This window comes from Aureococcus anophagefferens (genome assembly GCF_000186865.1).
Source record: "Aureococcus anophagefferens unplaced genomic scaffold AURANscaffold_1, whole genome shotgun sequence".
NCBI lineage: Eukaryota > Pelagophyceae > Pelagomonadales > Pelagomonadaceae > Aureococcus > Aureococcus anophagefferens.
Window position 1 is genome coordinate 311,711 of NW_008705561.1, and position 15,796 is coordinate 327,506.

Consider the following 15,796-nt stretch of genomic DNA (forward strand, 5'->3'; position numbering starts at 1 on the left):
ACTCGCGGCGACGCTCAGGCGGCGCTGCCCCCGCGGGCGAAGCACGACGCCCGCCGCGCGAAGCCGGCGACGAAGCGGGACCTCGACCCGCGGCCGCCGCCCGCGCTCGACCTCGGCGACGGGCGGCCCGTCGTCGTCGTCGCGGACCGCGCGCGCGACTCGCTCCGCCGCGCCGTCGCCGCCGTCGACGACCTCTACGCGTCGGAGACGCAGCCGCGGGCCGACGAGCCCCGGAAGATCACGCCCGACAAGGAGAAGGAGGGGCCGCCGGCGGCGGACGCGCGGCGGCCCGCGGGCCGGGGGGCGGAGCCCGCGGCGCCGCGGACGGCGGACGCGCGGCGGCCCGCGGGCCGGTCCCACTGGCCGCCGCCGCCGCCGTCGTCGCGGCCCAAGATCCCGAAGCTGCCGCCGCGGCGCCGCACGCCCTGCACGGCGCCGCCCTCCGCGTGGAACAGCAACGTCCGGGTCAAATAATCGTTGTTGCCGTGCAGCGTGCAGCTCTCCTAGCGCGGCGTCAACGGGCTGGGGCAGCCCGCGCCGCCCGTGGGCGGCCCCGCGCGCCGGGGACCATGCGCGTGGGCATCGCGCGGAACCGCGAGGACCGCCTGAGCAAGCGGCGGCTCGTGGAGAACCAGAACTGGATCTCGGAGCAGGTCGCCAACGCCCAGGCGAAGAATGAGCAGCTCAAGGCCGACACGCAGGCGCGCTTCGAGCGCGCCAGCGTCTGCCTCGAGGCGGCCTTCCGGGGCATGCGGGGCCGCTTCCGCGCGAAGCGCCAGCGGCGCGAGGTGCGCGCCGCGCTCCTCGTCGAGCGCCACTCGCGCGGCCTGCTCGGCCGCCGCGTCGCGCAGCAGAAGCGGTGGCAGAAGGCGAGCGTCGTGAAATCCATGGCGGCGCTGCTGCGCATGAAGGACCGGTCCCACGTGACGGCCGTGTCCGGCGGCTGGACGGAGATGGTCGACCCGGAGACGAACGCGCTCTGGTTCCTCAACACGGACACGTGGCGGTCGACGTGGTGCCGGCCGTCGGAGATCGCGGCGAGCCTGAAGGCGCGGGACCAGATCTACGAGGCCCAGAAGCAGCACGAGAAGGACCAGCTGCTCTCCGTCGACGCCGCCGAGGAGGAGTGGCACCGCGCGTTCCACCTCGGCGAGGAGAACGACGTCGCGGCCGGGCTCCTCGGCGAGTCGGACGTCGACGCGCCTTTAGACCCCGACTCCGAGTCCGCGAAGCGGCGGCGGCTCGCGACGCTGACGGGCGCGTCGCGGGCCCACGGCGCCGCGCCCGGCGGCGGGTCCCTGCCCGGCGACCGGCCCGGGGACCGCATGGGCGCCATGCAGGGCCCGCCGCCGCCCGGCGGCGCGTCGTGGAACTCGCCCGTGGGCCGCGAGCTCGCGCGCAAGCTCGAGCGCGAGGAGCAGAAGAAGCGCCGGCTCAACCCGGAGAAGTACCTGAGCGTCGAGCCCGTCGGGGACAACCTCGACGAGTTCCTGAAGCACGTCTACCCGAAGCGGAACGGCGTGTCGCTCCGCGTCTTCCGCGGCGGCGGCCGCCACGAGGGCCACTGCGTCGACGGCTGCTTCGACGGCTTCGGCACCTGCACCTACGCCGACGGCGGGCGCTACGTCGGCGAGTGGGTGCGGAACATGCGCCACGGCGAGGGCATCTTCACGTCGGGCGACGGGAGGGAATACGTCGGCGAGTGGCGCGGCGGCAAGAGGCACGGCTGGGGCTGCGTCTTCCACCCCTGCGGCGAGCTCTACGAGGGCGAGTGGGACCAGGGCCTCATGCACGGCGTCGGCAAGCTCGCGAGCGCCAACGGCGACGCCTACGAGGGCACGTTCGTGCGGAACAAGCCCGAGGGCCTCGGCCGCTTCTCCAAGGCGAACGGCGACGCGTACTTTGGCGAGGTGCGCGACGGCGTCGCGAGCGGGCGGGGCGTGTTGTCCTTCGCGACGGGCGAGATCTACCGCGGCGAGTTCCGCGACAATTTGAGGGACGGGCGGGGCGTCTGTTTGTACCCGAACGGGAGCAAGTACGCGGGCGCGTGGCGCGAGGGCCACCACGAGGGCTACGGCGTCTACGTGAGCCCCGACGGCGAGCGCTACTGCGGCGCCTGGGTCAAGTCCGTCAAGGAGGGCCAGGGCCGCTACTTCTTCGCCAACGGCGACTTCTTCGACGGCACGTTCCGCGGCAACGTCGCGACGGGCCACGGCGTCTACTGGTACACGGCCTGGGGCAACGCCTACTCCGGGTCCTGGGTCGACGACAAGAAGAACGGCAAGGGGTCCTACGTCTTCGCCTCGGGCTCGCGCTACGACGGCTGGTGGAAGGACAACGACATCCACGGCAAGGGCATCTTCGTGTTCTCGGACGGCGCGACGTACAAGGGCGAGTTCGCGCGGAACATGAAGGAGGGCCGCGGCACCTACGCCTGGGCGTCGGGCAACGTCTACGTCGGCGACTTCCTGAAGGACAAGATGGACGGCGCCGGCGAGATGACCTACCACACGACGAACCACCACTACGTCGGCCGCTGGCGCGACAACAAGAAGAACGGGCGCGGCCTCTTCACCTTCGCGGACGGCAACACCTACGACGGCGACTTCCTCGACGACATCCAGCACGGCTACGGCAAGCTCGTCTACATGCCGACCACGATCCTCGAGGAGTCCTACGAGGGCGAGTGGCAGGACGGCCTCCGGCAGGGCCGCGGCGTCTACCGGTACCGCGAGCAGGACGCCATGAAGTCCTACGACGGCGACTGGCTGTCGAACCTGCGCCACGGCAAGGGCCAGCTCGAGTACCGCGACGGCGGCTACTACAAGGGCGACTGGGTCAACGAGCGCATGACGGGCCGCGGCCTCTACGTCTGGCCCGACGGGTCCCAGTACGAGGGCCAGTGGCAGGACAACATGCGCCACGGCGAGGGCACGGAGCTCTCCGCGTCGGGCACGGTCTACCGCGGGCGCTACTGGAAGAACATGCGCCACGGGCCGGGCGTCATGACCTACCTCAACGGCAACTCCTACGAGGGCATCTGGGACAACGACAAGATCCGCGGCCGCGGGCGCTACACGATCCTCACGGGCGAGAAGGGCGGCTCCGCGGACACGGTCAAGCTCCGCGTCTTCGGGTACTAACGGCGCGTTTTTAGTGTTTGCAGCAGGGTGAAGGTCGCGTCGACGCCGGGCGCGCCCGGCGGCCCCTCCGGCTGCGCGGACGTCGAGAGCGCCACCGGCGTCGCGCCGTCTTCGCCGAAGACGAGGTGGGGCCGCTCGCGGCGCGCGAAGGCGCGCGACGCGCCGTCCGTGAAGTTGACGACGTTGTCGTAGGCGACGCCCGTGACGCGCCAGTCGAGCGGTGTGGACCAGTCGCGGTCGGGCGGCGCGAACGCCCAGGCGTGCGCGCCGTAGAACGGCCGGAAGACGTGCGCGAGCGCGTGGTAGATCGAGCCGTTCCGCGCGTCGCGCCAGATGGTCGGGTCCTCGACGCCGACGTCCCACTGGGGCCCCTCGGGCGACCCGCCGACCGCGCGCCACGTCGCGGCGTCGTCGTAGTTCGCCGCGCGCCAGGTCATGCCGCCGCGGATGAGCGCCAGCGCGGCGCCGTCGCCGTCGATCGTCAGGGCCGTGTTCCAGTCCCAGGCGGCGGTCAGCGCCGCGATCTCGCCGACGTCGGTCCAGGGCCCGTCGGGGCCCGCCGCGACCGCCAGCATCTGCCTGAACTCGTGGCGCAGCGCCCGCGGCGTCCCGCGCTGGTAGGGGCAGGCGCCGCCGACGGGCGGCGTCGCGCCGTTGGCGCAGCCGCCGCAGAAGCTCGCGTTCCGGCTCGGCGTCGACGCGCCGTCGAGGGGGAACGACGAGTAGGCCATGACGAACGAGCCGTCGGGCCCCCGGACGACGTCCGGCTCGTGGGCGAAGGCGTCCCTCACGACCTCGCGCCGTTCGTAGGGGCCCGCCGCCGCCTCGGCGACGACGTGGACGATCCGGCTGTTCGTCTCCCACGCGTTGATGCCGCACTGTCCGGCGATCTCCGAGGCCCAGCCGTGGAAGCGGCCGCCGGCGTGGAGCACGGGCATGCCCCAGCTCGACGCGTCCGACGCGCGGTAGCCGAGCGCGGCGCCGTCGACGTCGCCGAGGTCCAGCCGCTCGCAGTACGGACCCGTCCACCCGGCGTCGCAGGAGCACGCGCCGTCGCGGCCGCAGTCGCCGTTGTGCGCGCAGTCGTCGCGCGAGTCGCAGGGCCAGAGCAGGCGGCTCGAGGCCGCGCCGTCGGCGGGCGCCGGGAACCACTCCGCGTCCGCGACGCAGGCGCAGGCGCCGACAGACGCGAGTTCCTCGACGTAGCCCGTCATCTCCCCGTCCACGCTGCTCTCCAACGTGTCCGCGCGCCAGCAGGCGGCGCGGCAGCGCTCCGCCGGCGCCGTCGCATTGCGCCAGGCCGCAGCAGCTTCAGAGCAGTGCGCGATGGACGCGGCGCTGCCGACGTAGCGCAGGCCGGAAGCCCGCGGGATGGAGCAGGCGTTGACGTTGTTGTGGAGCTCCCAGGGGACGACCATGCTTCGGGCTGCAAGCGCATTCTTCAGGGTAAAATTTTAACGTTGCTCCTCAACTTGGCGACGACGCGCTCTCGACGCCCTCACGCGCGCGCCGCCGCCTGCCATCGCGCCGTCGCGCCCCCCCCTCGCGACCGAGACCGCCGCGAAACGCATCAGGCGCCGCAATCGATCGAAGCCATGGCCGCTTTGACGTCCGCCGCGGCGACGCCGCCCCCGCCGAAGCGGAAGCGCAAGGAGCCGCCCGCGGGCTACGTCTGCAAGCTCTGCAGCGAGCCGGGCCACTGGGTCTACGAGTGCGGCCTCTGCGAGAAGAAGCCCAAGGCCCCCAAGCCCGCGCCCGCGAGCGACGCCGCCGAGGCGCCGAAGCCCGCGGCGAAGCCGAACCCGTGCGTGTCGACCGAGGAGGCGCGCATCAAGTGCCACTGCGGCCTCCGCGCGATGAAGCGCCGCTTCTTCTCCGGCGACGCGCCGGAGCAGCGCTGGATCTGCGGCCGCATGAAGAAGCACAAGATCAAGCGCGGGGACACGGGCATGAAGCGGTGCAAGTTCTCGCGGCCCGTCGCCGACGGCGACGACGCGGGCGCGCCCGGCGAGCCCGGCGACGCGCCGAAGAAGCGCGTCAACTCGCGCTACATCCAGCGCGACAAGAAGCGCAAGCTCAAGTGCAAGCTCTTCGTCAGCGGGCTGCCCTTTAGCGCGAACCCGGCGGAGGTCCTCGCGGACTTCTTCGCGGACCAGGGCGCCGCGGCGCCGGTCAAGGTCGCGACGCTCAAGAAGGGCGGCCGCAAGACGGGCCAGGCCTACGCGACCTTCGAGACCGTCGCCGCCGCCGACGCCGCGCTCGCGCTCTCGGGCACGAAGTGCGCCGGCGCCGGCGGCCGGTGGCTCGACTTCAAGAGGGTCGAGGAAAAGACGGACAAGCCCGCCGCCAAAGCGGCCGCGGGCGGCGATGCTGGCGGCGACGACGGCAGCAGCAGCTCCGACGATAGCTCCGACGACGAGGAGGCGGACGCGCCGCGGGACGACGCCTCGGACGGCGAGAGCGACGATGGGAGCGATAGCGACTAACCTACGCAGCGTGGGTATTTCAGCAGGGACGCCCCGACTCTCGAGGAGTCCCCGGGCCTCCGACAGTCGGAGTCACGTACGCCGTCTCCGACGACGACGACGCGGCGCCGGCGGCGACGCCGCATATCGATATCGAAGTCGATATCGATCGCGACCGCCCCGGAAAGCGACGATCGGGTCTTCCTCCCACCCCCGATGTAACTTCTGTCATCATCATTATGCACACAACCGCTCGGCTCGCATCGACGCGCCGGTGTCGACGCGGCGGGGCGTGGGCCGGGACGCCAGCTTGGTCGCGTCGCCTACCAGTTGAGGAAGCCGGGCTTCTTGGCCTTGGCCTCGGCGGCCGTGCGGCCCTTGGCGGCGTCGAACTGCTCCTTGGTCTCGAACTTGTTCTTGGCGTAGGTGTGGCCCGAGCGCTTGACGTTGTCGCCGTCGAGGACCTGCGCCGCCTCCATCTGCTGGAGCCACTTGTCGATGCCGAGGGTCGCCTTGCCCTTGGGGAAGCGCTGCTTGTTCTGCCCCTTGGCGGCCGACTCCTTGGCGAGCTGGGCTTTCTGCGAGGGGGGAAGATTGAGGCCGTTGGCTCCGTTTCCGCGCGGAAGCGGGCGTCGGGGGAAAAATCCAGATCGGCGCCCCCGGCGACCCCCGACTTCTCGGACGCCGCGGGCGCACGTACTGCGCCTCCGTGAGGCCGTTGGGCACGTAGCTGCGCGGGACGGGGGGGGCGCCGCGTCAGCGCGGAAGGAGAGCGTCAGAGAGAAGCGGTAGGTTCTCACCCGTTCACGACGACCGTGGAGCGCACGCCGAGGGCGGCGCCCGACTGCTGGGGCGCGAAGGCCGCGGCGGAACCGGCGAGGAGGGCGAAAGCGAGCTTCATCGTTTGTAGGGGCTTCGAGATGGACGAGACCGGAGGAGGCTTGCAGCTATTGCGCGTGCGATCTCGCGCCAGCTATGACGACGATTCGCTACAGTGCCCCGACGGTGCAGACCTCACCTCGTCCCGTTGCAAGCTGCCCGCGATGTCGCGGCGCGTCGTGCTCGCGGCGCTGCTCGCCGTCGCCGGCGCGTCGAACGACTACGCGACGCCGGAGTCGCACCCGCACCTCGAGGACATGGTGAGCCGCGTCTTCGCCGTCGACGGCGCGACGGCGGCCAACGAGGCGGCCATGGACGACTACTTTTCGTCGCGGAGCGGCCCGCGCGCGGGCATCGTCTTCCTGCTCAAGGACCTGCGCTTCAACGGCAAGCCCTACAAGCAGAACGCCAAGTGGGGCGCCTGCACCTACATCGACCAGGCCATCCGGTCCGTGGGCAGCCTCCTCCAGAAGGGCAGCCTCCTCGCCAAGTACCCGAAGCGCGGCCGCGGCGCGGGGAGCGGGCGCGCGGCGCGCCCGGGGACGAACCCATCGCGCAGGTACCCGATCCTGCTCTACCACGCGGACTGGACGTCCGACGACCGGGCCATCCTCGAGCGGGCCGCGGGCCTCAACGGCCGCGGGACGCGCGCGGACCCCGCCGTAAAAGCGTGGTGGCAGCGCGTCGTCTTCGGGCCGTCGGCGCTGCCGCCCTACCTCTACGACGTGAACCGCACCGTCGCCGGCTGGCGCGAGCTCCACGTCCAGGGCGACCTGAACCAGGCCACGAAGGCGAACATCCACGGCTTCGGCTACATGCTCATGTGCCGCTTCTACGCCGGCGCGGAGGCCCGGCGTCCGCGGCGGTTTCCCTTTTCCGACGGCGCGCGTAGGCCTCATCCACCACGCGCCGCTCACGCGCAAGCTCGACTTCTACCTGCGCATCGACGGCGACTCGCGCCTCTCCGCCGTGCAGCTCGACCCCTTCGAGCACATGGCGACGCGGGGCTTCAAGTACGCGAACTACGGCGGCAACTACAAGGAGATCATCGGCGGGCCCGCGGCCCTCCCCGCGAAGATCGCCGCGCTCCACCCCGGCGAGACGTTCGCGACGCGGGCCTGGAGCGGCCGCGACGCCTGCCCCGGCCAGGGCGTCGCCTGCCCGCTCACGCAGAAGGGCGGCGGCCCGGGGCCCAAGGGCAAGCCCGCGGCGGGCGGCTGCTCCATGCACTGCCCGCTCCACGTGCCCGATGACCCGTCGCAGATCAAGCTGCCCGTGCCCCTCTGCAAGGGCAAGGCCGGCGGCGCGCCGCGCTGCCCGGCCTTCTACAACAACTTCGAGATCGTCGACATGCGCGCGTTCCGCACGCCGCTCCAGTGGGAGTTCTTCCTCCTCGCGGAGCGGTCCCACGCGTTCCTCTGCGAGGCGTTCCCCCAGCGGTCCCGCGCGGGCAAGTGCGGCGGCGGCGGCATGGGCGACGCCATCTTCCGCACGCTCCAGGTCAACACGTTCATCGCGCCCAAGGACGTCGCGCCCATGCGGCCCCACGTCTCCTACCACCACCCGGCGCCCATCGCCAAGTTCTGCGGGCCCGGCGGCACGACGGACGGCGGGCCGCCCGTCCAGCGGATCCAGTAGGGTGTCCTGGTAAGCTGGACCCTCCTGTGTGCTATTCGGCGCTGCGGTACCTGTACCGGATCCGCATATAGAAAATAGTCAAGCTATGAAAACCAGAGTAGCGATCTTTTGTCCGAGACGCACCATTTTCTTCAAAATTGCGATGAAGGGCACCTGGCGGCGTCCCGAGGCCACCCATTCACAAAAATACTTCCAGGTACCGCAGCGTGTGGCGTCGGACAAAGAATACGTGTTATCTTCTGTCCTCGACCAATGAAATCGCTGGAATATGCGACTGACTTTAATTTTTCCATAATATAACTATTTTCTATATGGGATATCGATCCGGAGGATGCTCACCTTGAAGGCCTCCTTGAAGGGCAACCATTTTTTCATTGACTTTTGGGGGCAGCTTATAGAGGGCCTCTCCTCGGGGATCCAAACGATGAACTGGTTCCGCAGGCCCGACGAGAAGGAGCTGGGCAACGCGTCGTTCAAGGAGAAGAAGCTCGACGACGCGATCATGCACTACACCTACGGCCTCGAGCAGTGCCAGGGCACGAGCCAGACCGCGGAGCGCGCGCGGCTGCTGGCGAACCGGTCCGCGGCCCTCGTCGGCGTCGAGCTCTACCGCGAGGCCTTGCTCGACGCCGAGGAGGCGGCGCGCCTCGCGCCGGAGTGGCCCAAGGGCTGGGCGCGCAAGGGCAAGGCCCTCGCGTGCCTCCAGAAGCACAAGCTCGCGGCGGCCGCGTACGCGCGGGGCCTCGAGGCGGCGCTCAAGGCGCTCGAGGCGGCGGAGACGAGCCACGGCAAGGAGCTCGAGGCCATGAAGCGCCAGGCCGAGAGCTCGTCGGACATGTACCTGAAGCTCCTCGGCGAGCACGAGACGCTCAGGGCGCAGCTCGAGGACTACGAGCTCATGTTCGCGGGCGCCGACGCCGTCAAGGCCAAGGTCGGGTAAGAAAAACACGTGTTAGCCAAAGGGCACGACCCGGTCGTAGCCCAGCGCGCCGAGGAGCCCGCCGACGGGCCCGCCGCCGGGCCGCGCGCGCGCGCCGCAGAGGTGCGCGACGAAGCCCTTGGGGCCGCAGACGAGGACCAGCGTGCGCGGCGCCGACGCCGGCGGCAGGAACCGCGCGACCTGCGCCGCGTCGACGCGGCCGACGGCGTCGACGTCCGCGCGGCCGTCGGACTCGTCGACGACGTAGCGCACGGAGAAGCGGTCCGGGTGCGCCGCCGCGAGCGCGTCGAGCTCGGCGCGCAGCAGGATGTCCCCCGGCGTGCGGTTCGCGTAGAGGAGCGCGAACTTCGTCGCGTCGCCGTCGTCCCGGAGGCTCGCGCGCGCGATCTGCAGCATCGGCGTGATCCCCGTGCCGCCCGCGACCATGGCGACGCGGTCGGCGGCGTTCGCCGCGTAGGGCAGCGTCACGACGGGGCCGCTGAAGCGCATGGTCTGGCCCGGCTCGAGCCGCGCGAACCGCTCCGAGAAGTAGCCGTTCGCGTAGCGTTTCACGACCAGGTCGAAGTAGCCGACGTCGACGCCGTCGAGCGTCACGGGCGTGTACTCGCGGTACATGTTGCCCGCGTCGACGGCGAGGACGTGGCTCGCCACGGGCAGGCCCAGCGAGTGCGCCGGCGTCGGCAGCGCGAAGCGGTAGCGCGACGTGTCGGGGGTCAGCGGCGTCTTGGCGACGAGCGGGCAGACGAGCTGCCTGCCGGGCTGGAGAGCGCTGTGCAGCGGCGGCGCGTCGTCCCTGAAGTGGTAGGCCGCCGCGGCGGCTGCGACTCCGGCTGAGGCTGCGGCAGCCGCTGCGCGCGACGCGGCCATCGATCGGGCGGCCTCTCCGGCACGACCGACCTCGTCACCCAGTCCGCCCGATCCGCTGCTCAAGGTGCGATGGGGATCCAATTTCCGCGCGCGATGCGGCCCCGGCAGCGCCTACCCCACCCAAACCCGTTGCAACACGTCCGGCCATCGATGCTTAAGTCGGCGCCGGGCGCTGAAGCTTCGGGGCGTCCTGTGGTTCGCGCCCAGGACGACGCTCTCCCGAAACCCGCCATGGGCTCCAATTTCCGCGCGCCCCAGCCCTATCTCTCCCATCGATCGGCTCCCGGCCGCGCCCTGATGTGCTTCGCGCCGCAGGTCCCAAAAATGAAGCTCGTCCTCGCCCTCGCCGCCCTCGCGCCCGCCTCGGCCTTCGTGGCCCCGCAGGCCTCGGCGCCCGCGGCGGGCGCGCTCCGCGCGGACGCGAGCTCCATGGACGGCATCCTCGCGCCCGTGGGCTTCTTCGACCCGCTGGGCCTGTCCAAGTCGGCGTCCGAGGAGACGCTGAACTGGTACCGCGCGGCGGAGATCAAGCACGGCCGCGTGGCCATGGCGGCGTTCCTCGGCTGCGTCGTCACGGGCCTCGGCGGCCACTTCCCCGGCGCCATCGACCTCCAGGGCGACTCCTTCGCGTCCGTGGGCACGGGCCAGCTCCTCGAGTTCTGGGACAAGACGCCCGCGGCGGGCCGGCTGCAGATCATCTCGACGGTCGGCGCCATCGAGTACGTCTTCGAGTCGCAGCAGCCCCACTACCTCCGCGGCGGCACGCCCGGCGCCGTCCGCCTCACGCGCGGCGTCGCGCCGTGGCACGAGGAGGCCGGCGGCCCGGGCTACGACCCCATGGCCAAGTACGACGCCGCGACGCGGAAGACGAAGCGGGACATGGAGCTCCAGAACGGGCGCCTCGCCATGCTCGGCATGGCCTCCTTCGTCGCCGCGTCGAAGATCCCCGGCTCCGTGCCCGTGCTCGCGGGCCTCGGCTTCGCGGGCGACTACGCGGGCGCGCTCCCGTCCAACCCCCTCCCCTCGAGCTTCTTCATGTAGGGCGGCGGTCGTGTAAGGCTCGCGCGGCTTACTTGGGGAGATATCGCGCGCCCTACTTGAGGGACCGGGACGCGATCTCGTACGTGTCCTTGGAGAGGCCCGCGGCGTCGCGGATGGCCTCGAGGCAGGCCTTCATCTTCGCCTGGCGCGGCGCGTCGAACTTGCGCCAGTTGCCGAAGGCGCCCGCGAGGCGCGCGGCGACCTGCGGGTTGAGCTTGTCCGTCGCGATGACCTCGTCGCGGACGAAGTCGTAGCCGCCGCCGTCGGCCGCGTGGAACGCCGCGGGGTTCGCGCCCGCGAAGGTGTTGACGACGGACCGGTAGCGGTTCGGGTTCGTCCGCGTGAAGTCCGGATGGGCGACGAGCGCCCGCACCGTCGCGAGCGCGTCGTCCGCGTCCGCCGACGCCTGGAGCGCGAACCACTTGTTGACGACGAGGTCGGCCTTGGACGCCTTGGCGGTCGCGAAGAAGTCGCCGAGCACGCGGTCGCGCTCCGGCGACGCCGCGCCCGCGAGCGCGACGGCCGCCGCGAGGCGGTCCGTCATGCAGTCCGCGGCGTCGTAGTGCGCGGCCGCGCGAAACTCCTGGCCGTCCAACCGGCTCAGGATGCCGAGGCACGCGTTGCGCAGGCGCCGCCGGCCCACCTCCGCGGCGTCGACGGAGAAGGCCGCGTCGCTCGCCAGGGAGTCGTAGAGCGCGGCGAGCTCGGCCTCGAAGGCCGCGGCGAGCTGCCGCTTCACGGCCTTGAGCGCCGCGCAGAGCAGGCCCGGGTCGAAGCCGTCGTCGAGCTGCAAGCTCAGCTCCGAGAAGCCCGGCAGCGCCAGATTGAGCGCGCGGAGCGACGGGTCGCCCGCTTCGTCCTCCAGCGTCGCCCCAAAGGCCCGGGCCAGCGCGGCGAAGGACGCGTCCGCGGCCTCGGCGCCGGCGAAGGCGTCGAGCACGGCCGCGGCGCCGAGGCGCTGCGTCGCGTCCCACTTGTTCACGGGATCCGTGTCGTACGTCGCGAGGAAGAGGAGGTCCTCGGCCGTCTGGCCCTCGACGACCATGGTCACGGGCGCCGAGAAGTCGCGGTTCAGCGAGAGCACGTAGTCCGCCGCGCCCTCGTCGACGGCGCCGAAGGAGAAGGTCTGCGACGCCTCCGTGAGCTCGAACGTCGCCTCGGCGACGACGGCGCCCGCGGCCCGGTCCAGGAGCGCCGCGGCGATGGGCACGTGGAACGGCGCCTTGTCCTCCTGCCCCGGCGTGCCCTTGGTCGCCTGGGACAGCGCGACGGCGTAGGCGCCGTCGACGACGGTCCCCGGCGCCGCCGTGACCGTCGGCGTGCCCGCCTGCGTGTACCAGCGCTCGAACTGGGCCAAATCCCGGCCCGTCGCGTCGGCCATGGCCTGGCGGAAGTCGTCGCAGGTCACGGCCGAGCCGTCGTGGCGCGAAAAGTAGAGGTCCGCGCCCTTGCGGAAGCCGTCCCAGCCCAACAGCGTGCGGTACATGCGGATGACCTCGCTGCCCTTGTTGTAGACCGTGACCGTGTAGAAGTTGTCCATGGCGACGTAGGACTCCGGGCGGATCGGGTGCGCCATGGGCCCCGCGTCCTGGGCGAACTGGGCGCTGCGCATGACCCGGACGTCGTCGACGCGCTTCACGGCGCGCGACGTCATGTCCTCCGTAAAGTGCTGGTCGCGGAAGACCGTGAGCCCCTCCTTGAGCGTGAGCTGGAACCAGTCGCGGCAGGTCACGCGGTTCCCGGACCAGTTGTGGAAGTACTCGTGGGCGACGACGCCGAGCACGCGGTCGTAGTCGCCGTCCGTCGCCGTCTCCGGCGCGGCGAGGACGCACGCCGTGTTGAAGACGTTGAGGCCCTTGTTCTCCATCGCGCCCATGTTGAAGTCGTTGACGGCGACGATGTGGTAGACGTCGAGGTCGTACTCGAGGCCGTAGACGTCCTCGTCCCACTTCATGGCCTTCTTGAGCGCCTCGAGGCTCCAGTCGAGCTGCCCCACGTTCTCGTGCTCCGACCAGACCCGCAGGTCGATGGCCCGGCCGCTCTTCGTCGTGAAGGACCCCCGGATGCCGCCGAGGTCGCCGGCGACGAGCGCGAAGAGGTAGGACGGCTTCTTGAAGGGGTCCTCGAACCGCGCCCAGTGGCGGCCGCCGTCCGCGTCGCCGCGCGCGACCTCGTTGCCGTTCGAGAGGAGCACGGGGTACTTGGCCTTGTCGGCCTCGACGCGGCACGTGTAGCTCGCCATGCAGTCGGGCCGGTCGTAGAAGTAGGTGATGCGCCGGAAGCCCTCGGCCTCGCACTGCGTGCACAAATTGCCGCTCGACTCGTAGAGGCCGCTGAGCTGCGTGTTCTCCGCGGGCTTGATGCCGACGACGGTCGTGAGCGTGAAGGGCTGCGCCGGCGGCGCCGCGATGGTCAGCGTCTCGGCGCCGACCTCGTAGGCCGACGGCGCCAGGGGCGCCCCGTCGACGGCGACGCTCACGAGCCGCAGGTCCTCGCCGTCGAGCACGAGCGGGCCGCCGCCGGCCGGCGCGAGCGCGAGCGTCGACGTCACGAGCGTCTCCTCGGCGCCGACGTCGAAGTCCAGGTCCACGGACACGACGTCGTAGGGCAGCGCCGCGTAGTCCTTGCGGAACTTCTCCATGGGCGCCTCGGCGAGCGTCGAGTGGGCCAGCGACCCGCCGCGCAGGTGCTGAGGGCGGACGAGCACGCGCGGGCTGAGCAGCGACGTCGACACTCGCACGCAAGCGAGTGGGACGAGGCAGCGGCGGAGCGCCGTGAGCATGTGTCGCCGGTGGAACGCGGACGGGAGCAAGGGACAGCGCTGATGGTGGACTCGATGGCTGCTCGATCTCAGCGCGCCCACCCCCGGGCGCGTCAGACGTTCAGTCGCACGACGGTTTGAGGACTCTTCCCCCTAGGCGTCGCGACGGGTGTCATGGATGCGGCCAAAGAGGAAGCGAATCGGAAATCACGCGAGTCAGATCAGAACGCCGTGTCCACGGCGCTTTTGTTCAAGCTCCGCAACATGTCGGAGAGCTGCTTCGGCATCGTGCGCGCGTTCCTGCGCCAGGGCCACTCTTGCCCCGACACCGTCGTCGGGCGCGTGGATGCCGCGAAGAGCTTCCTAGCCGGACTCTCGATACTATTGGCCCTCCGCGGGCACAACGCGACCTTATCCGACGGTTCGGACTACTTCACGTTCTCGTCGGGCGACGCCGAAGACTATAAAGAGTCATTCATTGAGAGACTCCCGTCTTCCCTTTGTGCCTCTTTCGAGCCCTTCGATGCATTCTCCGATGTCCAGCTGGTGGTAATGACAGACAAGTCGAAAGTTGGGGACGCCGACGTTTCCGTGGTGATGGTTCCCGATGATATAATGGGTATGATGGGTGCTTCTTGGACGGAGCAGCTGGATTTTATGAGAAAGGTGACGCGTGCCAAGGCGTTGGAAGATGATGCTGTTATGGATTTCAAGGCTTCTTGCGCATCCGTATTCCTCGATGCCTCGAATTCCATTATCGAACATCACCTCGAAGACTTCAAAGGCGACCATCGTCCAGACAAAACTGCCGCAGTTCCTGGCTCATCAGATCGGAGGCATTTGTGGAGGGCGTACGGCCTGGTTAGTCAGATTGAATTTAAGTGCAAACGCAGCGCCTTGGAAAAACTGGGAAGCGTCACGCAGAAACAAGCAACGAAGCTGGTTTCCGCCCAATCTGATGACGGCCGAAACGGTGCTAAATTCTATCCGTGGGTTTGGCCGAAGGCGCCACTGCCGCCCCGCAAGAAGGCGCGCCGCTCCAAATCGAAGAAATGAGAGCCCGCACCCAGCTTCCGCGCGTGCGAGCCCTCGAAATGAGAGTTCCCTTCCCGGCGCCTTCCCACCCCTCTTCTTTAATGACGCGCCACGGGAACTAGCGTCGGGAGACCTCGCCCACGCCGTCCGCGGCGAAAGGAGCGCGCGGACGACCTTGAATCGCCTTACCCTAGAGGTCGTAGAGCTGGCCCTGGGCCTCGCCGAGGACGGCGGACGCGGAGCCGAAGAGGCCCTTGAGGACGTCGCCGAGCACGGTGACGGCGACGCGGGCGACCTCCGCGACCTCGAGCTCCGCCTGGACCTCGTCCTCGTTGGGGATGAAGAACTGGGGCGTCTCCTCGACGACGGGCACCTTGGTGACGAACTCCTGGACGGCGAAGCCGACGATGGCCAGCATGGCCGTGCGGCCGTGCGTGAGCTCCTGGCCGATGATCTCGCGCCGCGCGGCCTCGACGGCGGAGAGCGGCCGCGGCGCCGCGGGCGCGAGCGCCTCCTCGAGGGCCAGCGCGTCGAGCGCGTCCTGCGCGTCGGCGTCGAGGCGCTCGCGCAGCGTCTCCGCGAGGTCGAAGGCGAGGGACGACTCCCGGAGGTTCGCGGACGCGCCGTCGTCGGGCCAGAGGCCGAGCGGGTCGAAGCCCAGATCCCCCGGCGCGCGCACCGCGCCGACGCGCTCCGCCTCGCGGAGCCGCGAGCTCCCGGCGTACTCGAGGGCGCCCGCGCCGGCGACCACCGCGAGCCAGTAGGCCGCCGTGACCTTGCCGAGGCCGCCGTTGAGCAGCGACGGCGCGAGGCCGATGCCTGGGCAGGAAAAGGGTGATTCAACGTCGCTTCAACGTGAGCGATCCGCGCGCGCGCGTTCCAGAAAAAGCATCCACGCTTCGAGACCGTTCCGAGAGATGATCGCTCGTCCAAAAATCAGCCGAAACGAGTGGAAAACGGCCGAGATAGGAGCCTTTGAAGTTGGGAATTTCGCACCCTTTTCCCGCCCCGGCCGATGCCCGCCGCG

At 70.4% G+C, this 15,796-nt stretch overlaps 2 protein-coding genes across 2 annotated transcripts; one reads left to right on the top strand and one right to left on the bottom strand.

The window, feature by feature from the left end:
• Positions 1–1,553: 1,553 nt before the first annotated feature.
• On the top strand, positions 1,554–3,044 carry AURANDRAFT_12409 (hypothetical protein; the record flags this gene model as incomplete). The annotated part of the gene is made up of 3 exons (XM_009033918.1): positions 1,554–1,796; positions 2,139–2,642; positions 2,799–3,044. Coding segments are annotated over 3 exons (993 nt in total), but the record flags the coding sequence as incomplete, so codon positions are not given.
• A 6,033-nt stretch (positions 3,045–9,077) lies between these two features.
• AURANDRAFT_70490 (hypothetical protein) lies at positions 9,078–13,755 on the bottom strand (the record flags this gene model as incomplete). The annotated part of the gene is made up of 2 exons (XM_009034532.1): positions 9,078–9,816; positions 11,039–13,755. The coding sequence occupies 2 exons, from the start codon at positions 13,753–13,755 to the stop codon at positions 9,078–9,080; spliced, it is 3,456 nt and encodes a 1,151-aa protein (XP_009032780.1).
• Between the last annotated feature and the right edge of the window lie 2,041 nt (positions 13,756–15,796).